This window comes from Solanum dulcamara, chromosome 3, assembly GCF_947179165.1.
Source record: "Solanum dulcamara chromosome 3, daSolDulc1.2, whole genome shotgun sequence".
Taxonomy (NCBI): domain Eukaryota; kingdom Viridiplantae; phylum Streptophyta; class Magnoliopsida; order Solanales; family Solanaceae; genus Solanum; species Solanum dulcamara.
Window position 1 is genome coordinate 36,798,950 of NC_077239.1, and position 22,939 is coordinate 36,821,888.

Consider the following 22,939-nt stretch of genomic DNA (forward strand, 5'->3'; position numbering starts at 1 on the left):
AATTGGAATTTGGCGTAAAAGGAGGGATTATTGAAATATTTTAAAATGATAGATAATAATGAAAAATATGGTAAATAAAGTTGTGTACATAGGTAATTTTTTCTTTCTTTAAAAAAATCAAAATAAAAAAATAAAGGTTTTGCCTCCCCCTCTATCCTACCCCTCCCCTACCCAGAACCCCTACCCCCACCCAACTCCCAAATTTTTATTTTAAAAATATATAAAAAAAAATGACCTCCACCTTCCATCCTACCCCTGGGACACCCAACCCCTAATTCTTTTTTTTAAAAAATCAAAATACTTCAAAAAAATAAATAAAATAAAAGTCACCCCAACCTCCACCCTACCCACAACCCCACCTCTAATTTATTTTATTTTTTAAAAATAAAATAATATTTTTAGTGTAATTAGGATTTTTATTATAAGTGGGCAGGACTGCGTATTAGTCGGTTCGGTTGGATTTTAAAGTTTATCGATTTAACTTATCGGCTATCGATTTATAGACATGCTAAATCGTTATATAACCATTAATATATTGATTTGTAAGTTATTGATCGTTATCGGTTTGATTATCGGGTTAACCATTAAGATTTGACACAAATATCATTAAAATTACTTAGAAATGAGGTGACAAACCAAATGAATAATGCATATGAGTTGACAGATTGCATTTTGCTAAAAAAACAAACACTATCACATTATAGAATAACCAAGAGTTTGAGACAATCAGAAATAAAAGTATGAAACTGAACTACAATTCAAGGACTTTATATACCAAATTGTATAAATATAATTATTTAATTTACTATCGGGTTATCAGTTAAGCCATTAAGAAAAGAACTAAGACAGTTAAGAACCGACAACTTTATCGAAATCACTAAATCATTAACCCATAATCAATAAACTGATAACCTTTTTTTGATTCAGGTTATCAATTTCGATTTGATTTGAACCGCCCTATAAGTCGGTGATCTATAGGTCTATATGAATACCCATATTTTATTCACTTCGTCCATATTTGTATGAACTTTTCAAATAGATCAATTCATATTTATTCATTTAAAAAATATGAGTAATACTGTCACGACCCAAACTACCCTATAGGCGTGACATGACGAATAGAATTTCGAAAGAGCCTAAACAAGCCACTTGACATAAGCATGACACGAAGATAAACAACATAAGTAAATATTGTGAAAAATGGAAGATAAGTCTTAGAATAATTTGATATAACAAACTAGGTAAATCAAATATAACTCAACATACGCGGAATCATCTAACATCGAAAAGCCTCTATCGTAGACGAGATGTTAGAACATGTCTCTAGCTATCTCTAGCATAAGGAAAACTAAATAAAAGTCTGAACAAAGTCTAATATGAATGCTTGCAACTTGAGGACTCACCAATACTATGAAAGCTGATAGGAGTCTACACTAACCACGGGCCAAATGAGAAGCGGTGTGACCTATATTATAAAATAATTTAGGCAAAAGTATGCAGTCAGTACTCGAAATGTACCGATTATGAGAAAAAATTCATGAAACTGAGAAAACATAGCATAATAAGTCTTAAACATAATGATGCAATGACCAAGTTAAAACATGACATAATCTGACGAATCTAAGATTAAAACATTCCATGGTGAATGCAATAATCGTAAGAAAATCATAAGCTTAGCATAACATAAGTGAGAATCATAAGTCTTTATGAGAGATGTCGTTATTCGACATAAATCATGTGAGCTATAACTTGGGGTCCAGTGTCTTTCCAATACCGAACAGGGATTGTCTTACTTGCCAGGTAAGGACCATTGAAATGAGTTATTTGTGGATCCACTATCTTAAGCTGATTATCCGATTGGGACATCCTATGGGGGTTCGCAGTTATGGGACAAGGAGATTGCTAATAAAGAACTCCACCTCTACTAGCGGGGGAGCCTTCATCCCAAGTCCTCTTGGGGCTAAGTAAACTCTCAACGGAAAATTATACATAAATATATCATAATCTGAAAATGATAAGAATCTAGTAATACCAATTTCATCATAACATACTTGAATCATAAGAATAGCTCCTTTAAACATATCATGATTTCATAACATACTCATAAAATCCACTTATCTAAAGTATCTAGATCATGATAAGCTTTGCTTAAATAAAAAATCACACTTTAAATGGAAGTGGCTAAATCATAGAAATCTTCGTAATGAGAATATTTCAATTTGAAGAAATCTTGTTTTCATAAAAACATAATTGATACTTTATCTAAAAGCATCCTTGAATCATAATTTCTTCAATCATATGATGTATGCATAATCTCAAAACATAATTCATAATTGTAAGTTAGACATAATGTATGGGTTCATGAGAAAACCATCGAAAATATGTAATTTAGATCGATCATGCATAATAAGATCAAATAGGATGCATTTAGTCATAAACAATGAACCCATAGGAGACTTGCAAAATCCTAGAAATTTGGATTTGAAAATCATGGAAAAAGTAGAGAAATCTTTGGAACACATGGATGGAAAGGATTGGTGAACTCACACATACCTTAATGAATTCTAGCCTTGGAATTGGAAGAGGAGGCTTGAATCCTTGAAACCCTATCTTTCTTGAAGATGACCTTAGAGAGAGAATCTCCTTGAGAGTTTTGGGATTTTGAGAGAATGAGGAAAATTTGAAGGGTAAAGGTAGTTATAGGACATAGGAATAGTCTAAAAATGACATAGTTTAGATATTAAAAGAATAGAAAATGACTGAAATATCCCTAAAAAATTACTGCCAAAGTGACCCTACGAAGCACCTACAGACCGTAGGTCCTCCTACGGACTGTCCTGTTCGTCCGTAAGTCACTTACTGAGACCCCAAATCCCAGAACAAAATCACGAACCCCTCTATGGTCCGTATACCCTTCTTGTAAGGTTCCGCATGGTTTAAAGGCTGGAATATGTCATACTAAGGTAAAGTAGGGGGAAATGGCTTCGAGGGACCCTTTTTGTCTTGAATTCGATGACTTCTAATTGTATCTATGAGTTAGGATCAATTCCTAAGTATTTAAAGAGTGTTAGATGTGGTGTAGGGTCATAAGGGATCTCTAACACCAAGCCGAGTCTAAATAATTTCTATCGGTTAAGTCTTCGTATGAGTCCAAAATAGGATCAACTTCAAACGTCATATCTCTAAGTATATACCGAATTAGGTATCCCATTACCTATCAAATTAAAGGTCTTTTAGTTTTATTTTCAACGCCACCAAGATTGTATTATTTGGAGTTCGGAGTAAAAATTTATTTCCTCTTAACTAGAAGGGTGCGTGCCAAGTCCGCGTCACAGACTTGGTCAATCTTAGCTCAAATTTTAATTTCGAAAAAAAATGAATTGTGGGGGAACACCTCCGCATCGCGGACCTGTTCCCAGTTAGGACAACTTGGACAATTCTCTAAACATATATAGACGAACTTGGACGCGTTTTGGGGTCATTTTTGAGTCTTTTGCCTCCCCAAAATTCTAAATTTCATCCTCTTCTCTCTCAAATCATCTCCAACAAATTTACCCTCAAACTCAAGGATTCAAGCTTCCCATTGAAGACCTAACATCAAGACTTCTCCAATTCTTCTTCAATTTCTCTCTAAGGTACATGGGTTTCATCCATGGGTTCTTCCACCCATGGAGCCCAAATATTTTCTCAACTTAGTATTTCAATTTTAAATGATGAAATCCTATGGGCTTTTACATGATGGTTCCAAATGCATAGATTATTGTATATTTTAAGTTTATTTACTCATATTATATATATATATATATATATATATATATATATATATATATATATATATATATTGACTCTCAATTTCAAGCGATGAGTTTTATGGGTTTTCATACTACGATTCCAAATGTATAGATTCTTGAATATTTGAAGTTTATCTGTCTATATTGACTTGTGTTGATTCTTATTTACATGTAATGGATGATTTATCAAGGTCCTTATATGAAGGCTTGAAAGTAGTTTTAAATTATATTGGTGTGTTATTTTAAGATGTTTAAATGATGAATTCCTTCCTCTCATGCATGCTAGCATTGATTTAAATGACTCAAAGATGATTGATTTGAACCCACCTAGTTTGACTCTATTTTCACTAAAACATGACGTGAAGTTTATGGACACCAATTAAATGTTTAAGAAAGATAAGGACTATGGTCATAGGAGTCTTTTCAATGAAAGAATGAATGGTTGTGAAAAGTATCCCCATCTAGTTTTACTATGTTTGGATGAAGTTTGAAATGAAAGCTTTGACTTCAAAATGAATGATATGAAACAAGTATTTATGAAATGGGAGTCTTATGATTGATTGAATGATGAAAGGACTTCTTAGCCAAAGTAAGGTTTCAATGTGAAAGGAGAATTCTCGCATTGAATCAAATGAAAAGTTTTAATGAGCTATTCCATCGAATGATGATTTTCTGTTAAACTTATATAAATGCTTATGTTATTATAATATTTAAATATTATTCTGTTGAGAGCTTACCTAGCACCGAGATGGACTAAGGGCGAATACACATGTCCCAAAACTACGTGCCACCGTAGGTATAAAGGAGATAGAGGCGAATACTCAAATCTCTAAGAGGTGAGTACCCGAAATATCAAGGCTTACACTTAGTACATTCAAAGTACTAACGCAAAATTTTGCCTACATGATATCACCATGTAAGGACTGGTGTTCCTCCTCCTCCTCTACGAGGTTAGTTTGGATCGCTTGAAGACTACTTTTGGTGAGTTCACATATTTTGGGAACAATACTCCTCCCCTTTCTAGCCTATGTTATGTTGAGACATTAAGATACCTATTTTGGTACTTCGTTGGTATTATATTTGAGGGTGAGCTAGGGACATGTCTTAGCCCCCACCAAGTCTAAAGGTAGAGGTATTGTTGGATATATGTATGATGAACCTTGGTTATTATAGTTCATGTTATGATGATCTCCCATAGTCCCTCTTTCCTATTTGTTTCTGCTGTTATTAATGTCATTACCGATGAAAAGGCTAAATGAATGCTAAGAGGCTTGTTTGAGATATCCTCAAATTTCTCATTCACCGTGTCACGTCTAGGCCCTAGGCTTGGGTCGTGATACTTCTCGTCATGTTGAAGCCCTAAAACCCACTCTTAATCTTGACCTACAAACCTCTCCTATGGGCCGTATAACCCATCTACGGATCATCCTGTTGATCCGTAGAAAATCTTCCAAGACTTGATATATTTTCCAACTTTCAAGATCCCTTTTACGATGGTCTTCTATGATCCGTAGGACCTTGCCCGTTTCGTAGGTCGGTTCATACACCAACTTCTGAAACTCAATATTTTTTCCAAGTACCAGGACTCACCTTCAACTGCCTTCTTATGGGCCGTAATCCGCAGGTGATGGCTTCGTGAGAATTGACACCAACAAATTTTCTGCAAATCTCAATTTTTCAACTTCCAAGGTATTACATGTCTATTTAAATAATTATGGATTAAATTTGCCACCCCTAGGAAGGACCCACCACGTTAGGCAGTTGAAGATTTGCCACTCTCTTTTAAATGTAGAACCAGATAAAGTTGAATAATTTAGCTTGCTTCAACTTTCATGTCACCACACAAATGAAAGATTCAGATCAATAACAATGAATGAGTAAATAAATGAAAGACTGGTGCAACATCAAAATTTTTACATTGGTAAGATGGTTGTATATCATCAATCCTTTTCCCAAAACAAAAATGGAATGCAGTCAGATATCTCAGACTTTGTTCTCATCCTCTCCTGAATGCAATAACATTACAAAACTATCACACAATTGAAAAGGTAGCAAGCATTATATGGATGGTTAATCCACTGAATAACATTGTTCAACTATCAGCTAAACAATTTACCAAGACAAACTCAAGATAGGGAGTTGGGACTAATGTCCACACTGACATATCATCTGATCTTGAATACAAATAATCCCAAGAAACAAGGCTACATACCTTACAAGATGCAACTACAACCTTCCACCTATGAATGCAGTTATTTATTGAAAGCTTTGCTAAATTGAGTCAATGAAGACCTCAAGACTATAGATGTCTAGCCAACATGAGGAATCCTGTTTTAGAATCCAACTCTCCCACTACAGTCGTTGCTTTTCTTTCTGTTACTTCGAAAGTAGCTGCTTCAGAATTAGCCACTCGAATTTCACTAATAATACAGGATTTTATAATTCTCAACATAGGCTTGGATAAAACTTGGCTGACTTCTTGAATGAAGTAACATCTTTGATGACCTGAGCAGATGCTACAGATGAATCAGCATCTTTCCAGTCAGTGTTGCAACCCCACACACGAACAGAGAGTCTCCGGCACTTGGGAGATGGTTGTCTTAAATAGGTGAGGTACCACTCAATTAAATCACTTTTCTGGATGCTCCGCAGCTCCTCTGCTTCTTTCTCAGACATGTCAAACATGTACCTGAAAATCAGTAAAACAGTTGAGGTGCACACTAAACTAAAAGCTATTTCATTTTCTATCACATTTGACAACAATGGTTCATTTTCTACAAGTCTAACTGCCATCACTTGAAATGTTTAAACCCGTTCACTACAGTTGCTGGAAAAAATGAGAAGTTTCTTCTGCACCTTTCTGGATTGGACACCACAAAATTAGAAGCAGAAGCACTCTCTGCTGGTTACAACTATACTTGCGCGACCATACTGTTAAAATTTAAAACCTTTTTGGAAAAGATGTTATGTATTTAATATTTAAGCAATGAATATACAAAACATGTACACTTTTTAGACAAAGCAAAAGGCTAGCTGCTTGGAGTTAAATTAAGTTAATTCCTTCCCAAGTCAGTTTGTCGTGACGACAATATTAGGGCATTCAATAAATACAGCCAACAAATCAATCCCGCATGGATAACGATTCAGATCATCTCCATAAACCTGCATGCTCTAATTAAATTTTGACCAACCGATCATCACAAGCTGACAGATCCCCAGATAAAAGCATCTCTGAATACCCTCTACTTATATGTAGTTTATGTATAACCCAACTATTGAAACCAGACAACTCAACCATCCTAGGCTTCTAAGCCATAATTGTAGACAACATATCTAGGTGAATTGATCAAATCTAGTGTTTATCCCAAACCCACATTCTATTTTCTTTTTTTTATATGATGGTGCTTGAGCCAACTTGCTGAACCTTGACTAATTGACAGGGCAACCTACAATATTACACATACCAAGTCTCCTCGAGGGCACATCCACATCCAAATTGAGTTTGATTGACATGGGTGCCGCAGAGGATTCCGTGACATAAGTCATCATAGGTATCCATCCTGGTGGCATTTCAGCTTGCCTCAAATTCCCAATTTTTGCTCCATCCAGAAGCATGTCGGGTAACTCGTGACCCTTCCATAACATCACCATCAATTGAGAAGCTTCCTTTTTCACCGCATGAGCTGACAGGTCGCACAATTTGGCGAAGTACAGTTACCTCTTTGGCACACTACTATATTACTCCATTCGTCCCATTTTAGGTACACTCACCTTTTTAGTCTGTCCCGAAAAGAATGATACCTTTCTGTATATAGAAAATGAGTTAACATTAAACTTCCCATTCTACCCCTATCTACCCTTAATGAGATGATTTATGGTCACACAGATATCTATGAATTGTTTTAGACCACAAGTTTCAAAAGACGGTCTTCCATTCTAAAACACCATGCCCAGTCAAACACCGTCAATAAAATGGGATGAAGTAATAATAAATCGTGCTAACATATTACCATAACAAAAATGTACTAAGCTTCCACATTATAATTACAGCTTATAATTAGCCAGCATGCTCATGAAGTAATAAGGATATGTGGAGACTTGAAAACCTTTTACATGATTCTACATACATATTCACACTAACTACAATGATTAAAATACAATTAAATCGCTGAAACTATTATACTGCAAATAATGAATAATCACATTTCTAAACTCTCATCGTTAATAGGTGATATCTTAGATATCCAGCATTGTGCATGATGACATAGACCAAATACCTTTTATCAGTGATCTGACCCCAAAAGCGATTAGTTTCATATGTGAGCGATGGATCTTTCTCCAAAAGTTTAGCTATCAACCCACTTCTGTAGCTCTCAAAAGATTTATCATCAAGGCCGTCCTGTCAATTGAAAAATATTTAAGTTCATGCATCTGAAATTAAACATCACAAATTGCAGCCGGGAAAACATGTTCCTATTCATCTCATCCCAGCACTCAACCATTGGCACAAACTAAATTTTCATATATACAAATTTGGGACAAACACCTACTAATGAATAGCATTAGGTATATGAATAGTCTTTGGGCAATAACTATAAAATTATATCCTACCTAAGCAGAACATGAAGCAAGTAGTTAAACAGAGCATTAGAGCAACTCATGAACCACTTAACAAAACAAAAGTCCATGCTTACCAGCAATTCTTCGACACCATTTATGAAGTTGTCAATCCTCCCTTGTAAGTAGAAAGGATCATAGTCAGATGACTGAACACGGAAACAGAACCCCATTATGCGATATGTTACACGTGCACTACAGTCAACAACATAACCAAGCTGCTCCTTTGTCCTATTTCAGACAAGAAAACGTAGGACTTAATAAAGTAACAGTAATCCTTATGGTAATCAAAAGTGTGAACACATTATGGATATGTTTGCTGCTTCATACATAACCAGGACCAAAGCACACAGTTCTCAAATGTTAAAGGAACCGGCTTTAAAAGATATCCTAAAATTATTATAGCATAAGAAAAATTGAAGATGTGTTGCTCAGAGTGTATAAGAGGTAATGAAACATGTTAAGCATATCAAGAAAAGGACCCATCAGAAAACATCAAAGACGCATGAAAGGAGAACACTTGACCAGGGTGGCATTAGTTGGGTCAGGATTAAAAGGAACTAATAGAAAATGACATGCAAGCCTGGACACCAAGATAACAGCCATATAAAGTATGTCAGATTCACAGAATGCGAGTTGTAACACTTGTCACAAGCAAGTTGTATTTAATTCACTCTCTCTATTAAGGACGGCTTGGAGCTTCAGAAGAATCAAATGATACATCTGCAGTCACGGTACTTATTGAAGCCTCAAATGTGGTCATACAAGAGTGAACACTCTCATTATACCTTAGCTGATTAAAAAGTGGCTCCTCCACAAGTTCATCAAAGAGATCTATTACTGCTTTCAATTTTATCAATGCAGTGCCTTCTTCAGGTTCAATCTGAAAATACAGCTGCAGACAAAGAAAACAGATTAGTCACATGATTCACTGGATTTCAGGAAGAACTGAACAAACTGAAAAGAAGATATATAATGATCTTACGCCTAACTCAACCCCAAAAGCTAGCTCATGAAAGGAGGATTGACAAGGCCATAAAAGGAGACCATCCATCCCTTAAAAGGGCATATGTGTGACTCCTTCACACCCCTCCTCACGCCCAGGGAAATTTAACATGAGGGACCCAACATCAGAAATGTAATTAGGATGGGTCCTGCTCTGATACCAATATAAAGAAATTGGTTCTTGGGTCTAATTCAACCCCAAAAGCTAGCTCATGATTGCTCAAGACTACATAAAGGGACGATGTGGGACTTACAATATGTACATATATATATCGGAAACACGCTATCTACCTTCAGTCCTTCATAAGGTAAGCGTAAAGTTGTGTGCACACCACCCTCTCCAAACCCCACTTGTAGGAATTCACTAGGTATGTGTAAAGAATCATTTTTAATTACCTCAACCACAGAGTTCGTTTCCAGTTTATTTTTTACTCTGACATCTCTGACTAGATCAACAGCGGTTGGAAGACACATAACATACTCTTTATGCCTCATCTCAAATGGTAGCGGTTGCACAGAGAAATTACTTCTAAATATTTTTGATATGTTGAGTGCTTCTTCCTCCAGCAAATTGCCATGGCAAAGTCCCTCAATATACAGCTGCAATATAAAGAGGTTAGTGACAAATGATTGCCTCGATAATGTATATTAATGAAATTCATCACAGGGCACAAGATGACTGATAGTGTGAAGTGCAACCCGTGTAGAACACCATGTCATCATATATAAGTCGATAAATAGTCGGACCAAAAAGTGGCTAATAATTTATTGCCAGACTAGAAGTAGGTACTCGAAATACTTCCTGTACATTTGTTGGGACACTTCTTTTCATTTCTTTGAAGCATACAGTTACTGTAGTTATCGAACCCCAGCCTCAGCAGAGGGCCCTCTTTGAATTTAGCATTCTGCTCGTGATTTTTATTTTTCTCATAAACGACATTACCCTCTCATCTCCATAGCTGAAAGAACCCAAAAGGCCAAAGGTTTGATGATCTCCTAGGACCTAAATTCATTCCAAGCTTGTGGATCTTCCAGTTTCCAAATATGTCTCAGGTAAATATTGATAAGCTAGAACTATGTAACCAGTATTGCTCCTTTCCAAAAGGATTTTTCATCAAACAAGAGCTATAGAAGTAGCAAAAACAATATGGAAAAGGTTAATCAAAGAGTCAATAACTAGAGACATGGTAAAAATGCTCAGAACTATGCACCAAGGTCACTGGCTAAACTCTATCAGTTTTTATTAGGATATAGCAATAAATAATACCTTCAGTTATATATTTTGGCAAGTAACCCGGGGTATCATTTCTCAATTTATTTAGTTTATTTATCCATCTGAGTCATTTCAAGGAAACATGTAACCACAACGATAAACATGATACCAAAACTTTAATCCTGTATTTTGCTTACTATATGAACATACAGTTTCAAGAAAAAAGGCCTTCCCCTTCAACTTTTGTGCATATGTAAAACCACTCAATTGTTGTTGTGAGAAATATTGGAGAAGAATATTATTGAATTATGTATTTACATTATTACATTAAGAGAGACACTACATTAAGACTCTTTTTCCAACTAGGACACTACATTAAAATCCTAAGTAGGATTCTATATATTATTCTTGTTCCACTCCCATGCTAACATTTTCCATCAAGCTGGTGCATACAGGTCATTTGCACCAAGCTTGTTACGGATGTGATTAATACGAGGACCAATGAGGGACTTGATGAAGATATCTGCAAGAAAACTGGTAAGGACTACTATGGATGTCTGGGCGACCCAAAGCTCAGCTGAAAGGGAACAAACTGAAAAATTGCTGGAAATTAGTATAAAATATATGGCTAGTCTCGAAATAAAGAGACGAGTAGATCTTGAACAAGAAAGCCAACGAAAAACTATCCAGAACAAGCTCACGAGTCGACGCGTGGAGGCACGTGTGAGGTCAATTCACATCGGTGCCGGTTGTGGTTTGATCGCAGGAAGACACTATACCACTTGGTGGTGTTGGTTTTCGCACAACATTGACGAAAAGTGAAACTACATAAGTCACATCTGAGTAGTCACTAGAAAGACGCATGGAAATACGCAAACCAAATCTGAGGAGTCAATAGAGAGGCGTGCGGTGCTACGCAACTCAGATATAAGAAAGTAGTCCAAAAAAATGCACAGTACTACACAAATCAAATATGAGAAAGTAGTCACCGGAAAGATGCATGGTGCTACCCAAATCATATATGAGAAAAGTCATTGGAAAGATGTAAGGTGCTATACAAATCAGATATGAGAAAGTAGTCACCAGAAAGGTGTGCTATGTAAAATCAGATATGAAAAAGTAGTCACTGAAGAGATGCATGGTGCTACACAAAATCAAATCTTAGAAGCCACCGAAAAGAAGCACGGTGACTACTTTCTTTTGTCCTAGATGCTTTTCAAATTAGTCCTCAACATGATTATTTTTCATGCATATAGTATTGCCGCAACTTTTGCAAACATAATCATTGGCAAAACGAGCGGCTATATTTATAACCGCTTACCGGCTGCATTTTTTTTAATTCTCTATCAAGATAGTAGAGGCTCTGATACCATGAGAGAAATATTGGAGAAGAATATTATTGACTTGTGTATCTACATTATTACATTAAGGTAGACACTATATTAGACTCATTTTCCAACTAGGACACTACAATACAATCCTTTTCTAAGTAGAATTCTATATACTATTGTGGAAATATGAATTATTCTCTTATATTATAAGAATTGGGCATAAAAGCCCTATATATACATGAAGGATTCGAATGTGGTTCCTTGATCTTAGGAAAGAAATCCCTCTAAAATAGCAACTACCCAATCCTAGGAGATATGTACAACTGTACAGGATCTGGAAATAATACCACATCCTCTAAATGTAGAAACAAATACAATACAGAAATAAATCCTAACTAATCCCTATTTACAATGAATCCTAATATTTCTACACCCCCCCTCAAGCTGGGGAGTATATGTTGATCATTCCCAGCTTGGAGCATAGATCTTCAAATATAGGCCTTTGGAGAGCTTTAGTTAGGACATCAGCGGTTTGCTGTTGTGATGGAGTGTATCCCAGGTTGATGACTTTAGCTTCAATCTTCTCGCTTATGAAATGCCGGTCAACCTCAACATGTTTTGTTCGATTATGATGGACAGGGTTCCGTGCAATGCTTATAGCTGCTTGGTTGTCACACAGGAGCGTAATTGACTCTGAGTTCTCAACTTTGAGTTCACTGAGTAATCTTTTAAGCCACATACCTTCACATATTCCGTGTGCCATTGCACGATACTCGGCTTCTGCACTACTCCTTGCAACTACGGACTGTTTCTTACTTCTCCAAGTAACGAGATTGCCCCACACAAATGTACAGTAGCCTGAGGTGGACCTTCTATCACATAGAGATCCAGCCCAATCCGCATCAGTAAACACCTTGATACCTCTCTCAGGAACCTTTGTAAATGCTAGTCCTTTGCCCAGTGTGCTTTTGAGATATCTTAGGATTCGATATGCTGCCTCCATATGCTCTTCTGTGGGGTTATTCATAAACTGACTTACAACACTCACTGAGAACCCGATGTCTGGTCTTGTATGAGATAGGTAGATTAGTCTTCCTACTAACCTTTGATACCGCCCTTTGTCTACCGGTGTACTGCCCTGTTTGGATCCTACTTTGTTGTATGGATCCATTGGTGTGTCGGCTGGTTTACTCCCTAGCATTCCTGTCTCCTTTAGAAGATCAATGACATACTTCCTTTGGGAGATAAAGATGCCTTTCCTTGATCTAGCAACTTCCATTCCCAGGAAATATTTTAAATTTCCGAGATCTTTAATCTCAAATTCCCTTGACAAGAGACTTTTAAGACGGATGGCTTCTATGTAATCATTACCGGAAAGGACTATATCATCAACATAGACAATAAGAATTGTTACCTTCTGATTCGATGTGTGTTTGACAAAGAGAGTGTGATCTGCTTGGCATTGAGTGTATCCGGTCCCTTTGAGAACTTTCGAGAACCTATCGAACCAAGCACGAGGGGACTGTTTGAGGCCGTAGAGAGACTTTCTGAGTTTGCAGACTTTGCCTTGATTTTCCTTTGTGTTAAAACCTGATGGAATGTCCATAAAAACTTCTTCCTCGAGGTCGCCATTGAGGAAGGCGTTTTTGACATCAAGTTGATGCAACGGGCAATCAAGGTTAGCGGCAATAGATAACAAAACTCTGATGGTGTTTAACTTGGCAACCGATGCAAAAGTTTCTTGGTAGTCTATCCCGTATGATTGAGTGAATCCTTTAGCCACCAACCGCGCCTTGTATCGCTCAACCGTTCCATCAGCTTTATATTTAACCGAAAAAATCCACTTGTAGCCTACTGTTCGTTTTCCTGGAGGAAGAGTTGTAATCTCCCATGTCCGGTTCTTCTCTAACGCCTTGACTTCTTCAAAGGTAGCAACTTTCTAGGCTGGGATTTCTAGAGCCTCATGAATTGAAGTTGGAACCTGAATCTCATCAAGTCTAGACAAAAACACACGGTAATTGGGTGACAATTCCTTGTACGATATGAAATTTTTTATTGGATGTGAAGTGCAAGTCCGAACCCCCTTCCTTAGAGCAATAGGAAGATCAGAATTATCAATATTAGTAGATTCACTAGGAAGCATACCTTGAGATTCGTCAGGAGTGGGAATCGGTTGAGACTCACGGCACTGTTGAGATTGTACAGGTTGTACCTCCTTATCTTGCTTCCTTCTTCGGGAATAGACCAGGATTTCTTTTTGTGGGCTAAGATATGTGTTCCCCGGTTTTGTTGGTGAAGTTCGGTCGGCTAAAGGTTCAGTAGACACTGTTTGGACAGGTTCATACACATGTGGGGATAGACTAGGTAAAGGTTGGGTAGGCTCTGCACGGGTAGGCTCGGCAGGTATTGTAGAAAGTACTTGAGATGAGGTTGTCTCTGTGTTAATACCTTCAATCATGAGAGGATGTTCTGTCACATTCCCCCCTGAACAGCCGTGTAGAATGGTTTGTTTTCAAAGAAAGTGACATCCATGGAGGTGAAAAATTTCTGGGTTGAAGGGCCGAGAAAGATGTATTTGGAGGCTTTTGGGTCAAGTTTGCCCCGGAGATGAGCATGGATGTGTACAAAGACAGTACAACCAAAAATTTTTGGAGGTATATCTGAGATTAGGTGGGTATGAGGAAAAGACTCTAGAAGAGCTTGACATGGGGATTTGAACTTTAATACACGGGATGGCATCCGGTTAATGAGATAGGTGGCAGTAAGAATGGCATCTCCCCAGAAGTGTTTGGGAACATTAGATGTGAAGAGGAGTGCTCGAGCAGTTTCAAGTAAATGCCTATTTTTCCGCTCGGCAACCCCATTTTGCTGAGGAGTGTCGACACATGAACTTTGATGCACAATTCCGTGGTCAGAGAGATAGTCACCAAGAATGCTATTGAAATAGTCAGGGGCATTATCGGTTTTAAGGACTTGGATATTTGTCTGGAATTGGTTTTTTATCATTGTATGAAATTTTATGAAGAGATGTTTGGTTTCTGATTTTTCCTTCATTAGAAACACCCATGAGAGACGAGTATGATCATCCACAAACAGTAAGAACCATCTAGCCCCTGTTCCCTGTTACATTACTCACCCTTGTTTTTCCCCAAATGTCACTGTGTATCAAAGAAAAAGGGTGAGATTGCTTGTGTGATTGAGGTGAATAGAATGCACGGGTATGCTTTGAGAATTGACAAATATCACATTGAAAAAATTGCGGATTTTTATTTCTGAATAATGAGGGATACAACCGAGATAGATACATAAAATTGGGATGTCCTAGACGATAGTGTAAGTTCATAATCTCACTATCCTTATTTGAACTGAAATAAATAGACTTTTGGCCGTGACTTGATGTGGAAAGACTAGTTGACTCGAGTTGAGAATGGTTGGAGGAGTGTTTTGAATCTGCTTGCATTCTAAGGTGGTATAGGCCTGCACAAATCTCAGCATTGCCAATCGTCTTCCCCGAGTCCAAATCCTGAAAAACACAAGTGTTGGCACGAAAATTAGTTGTGCATTTGCTATCCTGAGTAAGTTTACTAACAGTTAATAAATTGCAAGTGAGATTAGGGACAAAAAGGACAGATTTGAGGGTGATATTTGGTGACACTTTGATGGTACCAAGGCCTGTCACTTTGGAGCTGCTCCCATCGGCTATACGGACACATAAATTTGAGGGGCACGGTTTTATATCATCAAACAATCGTGCATCTCCTGTCATGTGATATGAGGCGCCGGAATCTACTATCCAGGACTGCGAAGATTCATTTAAAACTGTAAAGGCAGCTGGTGGAATACCTGTTTGAGCTATATTTCCTGTACTCGGGGTGGAAGGAATCAGAGAAGAGGAATGTTGTGCGGAGTTAAACATCTTCTGTAGCATATCCATCTGTTCTTTGCTGAATGGATATGTCTCGGCCTGAGGAGGATTGCTAGACTGACGTGTCTCGGTCTGAGAAGGATCAGTTGAGGAGACAAAGTGTCCACGGCTTTCATAGTCATTAGTTATCCGTTTTGGTTTCCAATCGGCTGGCTTCCCGTGTAGCTTCCAACAAGTATCCCGGGTATGGCCAGGCTTGCTGTAGTGGTCACACCAGGGTCGTCCACTCTTGGGCCTGTTTTCATTAAATGCTGAGTGATTTCCTCCTTGCCGTGAGTTTATGCTGTGATAAGAAGGTCCCCGAGCAGCAAGTGCTGATCTGTCACCTTGTGGGTTTGAAGGTGATATCCCCATCATAACTTTCTTTCGGCTTTCTTCCCTTCGGACCTCAGAGAAAACTTCCCTGATTGGTGGCAGTGGTTTGATTCCTAGTATTCTACCCTTGACTTCATCTAGATCCTTGTTGAGACCCATAAGAAACTTGAATACTCTTTTTGTTTCTACCATTCTCTGAACTTTAGCCTGGTCTTCAGAACACTTCCACGTATGAACTTCGTAGAGATCCAACTGCTGCCAATATCGAGTCAGCAGATTGTAGTAGGCAGTGACAGACAACTGCCCTTGACGTAGATCGTGGAGAGTACTCTCGATGGCGAATAATTCTGAAGTGTTGTCGTTGCTAGAGTACGTATCTCGGGCAGCATCCCAAATTTCTTTTGCAGTTGTGTAGAGAAGAAAATTTTCTCCAATTTCTATGGTCATGGAACTGATCAGCCATGCCATCACCATGCTGTTTTCGGCCTTCCAAGCTTTGAAGTTGGGATCATCAGGCTTGGGAGCAGTAGCAGCCCCTGTGAGGTGATCATCTTTGCCACGCCCACATATGAACAGCATAACGGATTGTGACCATTGGAGAAAATTGTGGCCATTTAACTTATGACCTGTGATGGGATGAAAACTCTCAGAGTTTCCATGGTGGGTAGGGAGAGATTGATTCGGGCTTGAGGTGACCTCAGATTGGGAGTGAGTTTCTGTGGCCATGCCGGACTTTAGGAGTGAGAGGAGAGGCTGATTAGGGTTTCAAATTTGCTCTGATACCATGTGGAAATATGAATTATTCACTTATCTTTTAAGAATCGGGCATAAAAGCCCTATATATACATGAAGGATCCGAATGTGGTTCCTTGATCTTAGGAAAGAAATCCCTCTAAAATAGCAACTACCCAATCCTAGGAGATATGTACAACTGTACAGAATCTGGAAATAATACCACATCCTCTAAATATAGAAACAAATACAATACAGAAATAAATCCTAACTAATCCCTATTTACAATGAATCCTAATATTTCTACAACTATTCTAGTTACTACACCTATTCTAACAGTTGCATATATACACAACCTTTCACCAATACCATCATCATTCAGAAAAAATAAATAAAAAATAAGGCTCTTTAAAATGTCAAGACCTTCACAGATAGCTGTCAATAAGTTGATGACAACTGACAATCGCTTAAAGATTAATAGCTTTAATGGGCACACCTGGGAAAGAAGCTCTGGAATGAAGGTTTTCACATCAGCAAGAGTAAAATCATTTAACACAAACAACTTCTCTTCCACGTCCCAGAAGCTCTGACACAAGACTTGCAGTCGCAGGTATGATGAATGATTCAAGGGCTTCATGTTGGTGTTCTTCAAAGTTCTTACCATGTCTTCCTTGATAACCTGTCAAACTTCACCCTTATTTCAAGAAATAAAGCACCTAAATCTCATTTATACCAAAATCATTATGGCAAACATAGAAGGTTCCAAAATTGTCAAGAATGTAACGCGTTTAGCTTATGCTAAAGATGCTAAACAGTCGCCAATCATGCAAATGGGCCAAAAAGTTCTTCAGCAACAAATAGTGGTTATAAATACTCCCATTTAACATGCACCAAATAGTGGTTGCAAACACACATGCCCATTTACAAGCACCTTACTAGCTAATTATCAACAGAAGTACACATAACCTAGGCCTCAACTGAACTCAGGTTCATACATGATACACTCACAAAGAGGAGACAGTGAATGAGTAAGTCAAAAATCAAGGAGTAGGTGATCATCAAAGAACTATCCTTTCAGTCCTCAAGCATAACTAATAAAAGAACGGTGATGGACTTATTACATTTTCTTCCTTCAAGTCTAACAAAAAAAATGCATCTTTTTATTTTGTTTCTAATAGGTAAACAGGGACTCAAAAATTTCAGTAGTTGAAGCGAATGTTGAGAACAATCCTTTTCCACTCCCCTTTTTATTTCCTCCTTGATATTCAAACATAGCAGCAGAAAGAAATTATGGAAAACATAAGATTCAAACAAGGCTTTATTTGACCCGAAGGTCTTTCGAAAACAGCCTCTCTACCTTCCCAAGGTAGGGGTAAGGCCTGCGTACGCACCACCCTCCCTAAACTCCACTTGTTGGATTACACTGGGTATGTTGTTGTTGTTGTTATTGTATAGCATTCAAACAAGAGAACAAGCAATAACAAGGGAAGCATATTCAAAGCATTCACATATACCATGAAGCGATCATCCCTTGGCGAAAATGATTTTGTTATTGCCAAAACCTTTGATAAAAGAACTGGAAGCTTATCATTGAAACCATAGACCTTAAGTTCCAACTTGTCACCATATAGAGAAACAGAAGTTTCCAGTTTCGCCACACTAGCCTGCATTCAGATGCAACATTAACAGCCAAATACCACAAAATGAATGTTAGAAATTCAACAACTAAAAAGACCACTAGTAAAAGAGCTTGGACTGTATTACAGATGTTCTTGATGGTTCTCAGGTAAATGGGTTATTTAAAAGCTGTTCATCTTTGTAGAAGGCAATAATCAAGTAAATAACCTGATATATAATCTCATTCAGCTCATCTTTTAGAAGGTGAATAAATAATTCAGTCAGCAAAGCGTTCTTCAAATTACTGTATCCTCCTCTTAGTGTAATACGGAAATATGTATTGGCACGAGGAAGCTTAAACGTGTTATCCAGCTTGTACCAGATCTTCATCAGCGGTTCATCAAGTATGCATCTTGGTCTTGCATTTTCCGAGTCACACTTAGCCTTCCCAGCACGTATTGAAAAATCAGATGGAACAAACTCATTCTTCGCAGGAAGATGTAAGCAGACATTAATTTCTGTAGGGTCCTTCCATAACTCAAATAGAGAAGATGGAATATCCTTTTCCACATATTGTGATCCAAACCATGGTTCCTGCTGAACATCTGAAAGAAAAAGGACATTAAGAAAAACAAGAAAAAGGAAAACACAGGTAAAATAGATGAGATACAATCACTCTGTACATTTTGGCTTTCTTTTCTCAGGAGGGGGGGTAAGGGAATGAAAAAGGGGGAATGTTATGAATATGAAGCTGCATCCCAGAAACAAAAGACTTGCTAGCCGAGGTGCCTCTGAAGCTGTGCTCATTTGACAAAAGTAAATACGTCTAACACATACCTCCGCAGTACAGAGTAGATATATATCATCAAATCCAAAACTCAAACAAGTACCTTCACCAAATATCACATTGTTGCAAGAAGTGAAGTTGTACTAGCAAACTTTATCTGAAAACAACAGGGAGAGCAGGGAAGTAGATCCAACTCGTTGCATCTTTTATGTCAAATCATACAACTAAAATCTCATATCTTGAAGACAGTCTAATGGTCATTTGCTGTGGAGAACTTATTTGGAAACGTTGTGCAACTCTGGGGTTTAAATTTTTATATGGCCGCCATGTATGGGATAATTTGACTTGGTATAATCTTTTTAAAAAAAAAAAACTGGTAATGTTAATTTGACTTGATATAATCTTCAACTTGGAGGATTCAGATTAGCAAACTGATTATTACCTATCAAAAATATTCTTTGTAAGAGAAGAGGAAGATTAGCTAATCATCTTATTGTTAATCAGCTAATCATCTTTTAATGCTAAATACATCGAAACCCCTTAAACTTGCCACCATTTTTTTATAGATAAACTTGACACCATTTTTTATAGGTAAACTTGACACCACTTTTCATTTAGACATCTTATCTTAGGGTTCAACCTATTGAACACTAAAACTTGGAAGATGTGTGTCTTCTGAACCCTCCACTAACAACCAATAAAACAAATATTAAGTGTGTGCAATGTACATGGAATGAGGTGGAAAACGAATCAAAATAAGACACACAGCTTTAAGCCAAATAATTAAAACACCCCATCACCACCCCCACACACTTCTCAGAAAACAAGACCCTCATCTCTTTCCTCCTCTCTTCTTCTCTTTGTCATCAATTCTCAAACAAATTCATCCATCCGTTCATTCATTTCTTTTTCATTATGTTACTTTTTCTTCTGGTTCTTTGCACCCAAAAATCAGAGAAACACCCATTGAACTTCACTCACCTATATTTTTCATGGAAATTGAAGAGAATACCAAGTAGTGAACTCAAAGGCCTACGGATGGCTTCTAAAATTCCCAAGTATAGTGAAGGATGAAGCTTTAGCCATTTTGGATTTTGACAGAATCAGTTGCAGAGGAAGATAAGATTGGTGTTAAAAAATAAAACTTCACTCCTCTAAGAACACGGCAAAAAATGGGCTTGAGAAATTAGAGTACACAAAAAGGGAGAAAGACCAGCAATTTGCTTCCACTTTACAACTCCATAATCCTTTTTTTATGAAGGGAATTTAATAGATGGCATCGAGAAGATGCAAAAAGTTCAAAAGATTACATAATAAAGAGCTATGAACAAAAAAGGCATAAGCAAGAGCTAAATAGTTGAGAAAGTCTAAGAAGTTGATAGGACAATCTGCAGGAGCTAAATTATGCCAACTTAACAACTATAAAATGCATCTAGCTTTAAGAATGCATGGGGAGTTGGTATCCCATCAAAGCATCTATGGTTCCTTTCAGTCCAAACACACCAAAAAATGCAAGCTGGAATCATCATAGAGACCAGCATTCATAGGCTTCTTTGATGCTTCGTGGCATAACCCAGTTGATGCCAAAAAATAGCAAGGAACATGTGCCAGACATCTGTAACAACTGGGCAATGCAGCAATAGGTGTCTATTAGTTTCTTACTGTCGTCGGCACATGAAGCATATACTGAATGTCTGAATGCATCTTTTGTTAAGATTATCCAAAGTTAGACCAGCTTCAGGTAAGCTAGAGGCTATCCAGCTGAAGTATATAACCTTTGCGGGGAGCTTAGTCTTCCACATATTTCCATATCTGTCAATACAACAACAACATATCCAGTGAAATCCCACAAAGTGGGGTTTGGAGAGGGTAGACCTTGGATCAAGTGAAGCAACATGGCCATCTGTCAATGATCTTATTAAAAGAGCACAAGTGACTAGTGAGAGTATCCTGCTTTACTGTATAGTTACCATCCTTTCACTTCAAGCTATCAGGCCCACCCCAAAAAAAAAAATTAGCCCAGAATACTGAACAGACTTACAAAAATGCTCCCAGGAACTCTTCCCGAGGTAAATCTAAGGGCTATTCTGGTCCTTGAGAGCCCCTTCTCCGGCGATATTCTTTCGCCGGAATCAACCTGCATTTAATTTTTTCAGCAACTCTTCTTTCGATTCTGATATGGGAGACAATATTATCTATTTCACGGCGGGATTCAAATCATACGACATCACTAAGAAGGTCTCAAGAGCTGAGACTTGGTACGATTGGGTGGAAAGAGACGCAATATGATGACAAGAGCGAGCTTCAGCCAGAAGACGATGGAATGGATAGCCCAAGTCCTCAGAGAAGCCTCGAAAACTAAAGGAAACTCAGTTAAAAAGATGGAAATGTCATGACCATCTCTCAGATTTTTTCTGTTAAAGAAATTTCAACAGATCTGGTCGAAATTTCAAAAGGAGACAGTAATTATCATCCCTGAGTGGACTTTCAACTCAGGATAGTCGGATATTGCAACCAAAATAACAAAGTTCATAAATGCCAGAGGTAAAAGAATAGAGCCATTAATACATCGAATTACAGAGGAAGGTCTACTATTCGCAGATACTGTCATGAACAATAATGGACTACAAGAGAAATGAATGTTGTGAGAACACATAGAAAAGGGAACTCTTTAGTTATTACTGATGACATCGAAAAAACCCAAAGTGAAGTGCTAGCTAGGAGTATTGTAGGTAGTCCCCCAGAGGAGATTACAAATATCATGCTGTCAGAGATTCGTCGATGGTCGCCGAGCACGTGGAAGCATCTCAACATTTATGAGATGGGTCGCAACCAGTTTCTCTTCGAGTTACCCACCAAGAGGGATGTAAATCATATCGTAAAAGGAAGTTGGTTCTGGAAGAACCACAAATTCCATCTTAACTGGTGGTCGCCGACATCAAATTCAATAACGGAAAATCTAGAGTAGGTGTGGATAAGATTGGTCGGGCTGCCACTCCAATTCTGGTCTCAAAAGATATTCCAAGACATAGGTGAACTCTGTGGCGAATGGATCCAAACAAAGGAGGAAACATAGCTCTGAAACCATATAAAATGGGCAAGATTGAAGGTGAGAGGAGACGAGGTATCGGTCCCGAGGGGGGTGGAGCTGATTCAAGAGAGAAAGATCTTCAAGATTCAAATCTGGATCGAAGCTCCGACGAGAATATTAACTGATGGACCTAAGGAGAGTTTGGCATCGGACAGACAAATAATTAAGAAACCCTATGATGTAGAGGGAGGGGGAAATCTAACTTTCATAGAGACTGCAGACCTCGTGGGTACTACAGAGTCCCAGCAACTTTTGAATTCTTTAGTTGCCCCAACACATGACTTTCCACGTGTAATGGGATTAGAATCACATGAGATGGTACGTGGCCCAGGTTTAGTGAGAGTTAAGAGAAAGGAGTTGGACTGAAGGAAATTGGGCCAGGACCCAATGGCCCAAATGGCAAATTCCTTTGGAATTCTAGAAGAAGATAAAAGCCCAAAGGATCCTTTAAGAGATGAAGTAGAAGCTTATCAGATTAATTCTATTTCTTCTCCTCGACCAAACAGGGGGAAAAA

At 37.9% G+C, this 22,939-nt stretch overlaps 1 protein-coding gene across 3 annotated transcripts in view; it reads right to left on the bottom strand.

Annotated features, from left to right (window-relative positions):
* Positions 1 to 5,718: 5,718 nt before the first annotated feature.
* The window catches only part of LOC129882533 (nardilysin-like), a 63,602-nt gene continuing 46,381 nt past the window's right edge, over positions 5,719 to 22,939 (bottom strand). For all 3 annotated transcript variants that reach the window (XM_055956873.1, XM_055956874.1, XM_055956875.1), the window contains 8 exons: positions 18,775 to 19,151; positions 18,444 to 18,593; positions 17,426 to 17,608; positions 9,810 to 10,013; positions 9,197 to 9,303; positions 8,486 to 8,639; positions 8,069 to 8,190; positions 5,719 to 6,480 (listed from right to left, as the gene is read on the bottom strand). In XM_055956873.1, coding sequence (XP_055812848.1) covers positions 6,237 to 6,480; positions 8,069 to 8,190; positions 8,486 to 8,639; positions 9,197 to 9,303; positions 9,810 to 10,013; positions 17,426 to 17,608; positions 18,444 to 18,593; positions 18,775 to 19,151 — 1,541 coding nt within the window. In that variant the 3' untranslated portion in view covers positions 5,719 to 6,236. The remainder of the gene's footprint in view (positions 6,481 to 8,068; positions 8,191 to 8,485; positions 8,640 to 9,196; positions 9,304 to 9,809; positions 10,014 to 17,425; positions 17,609 to 18,443; positions 18,594 to 18,774; positions 19,152 to 22,939) is intronic.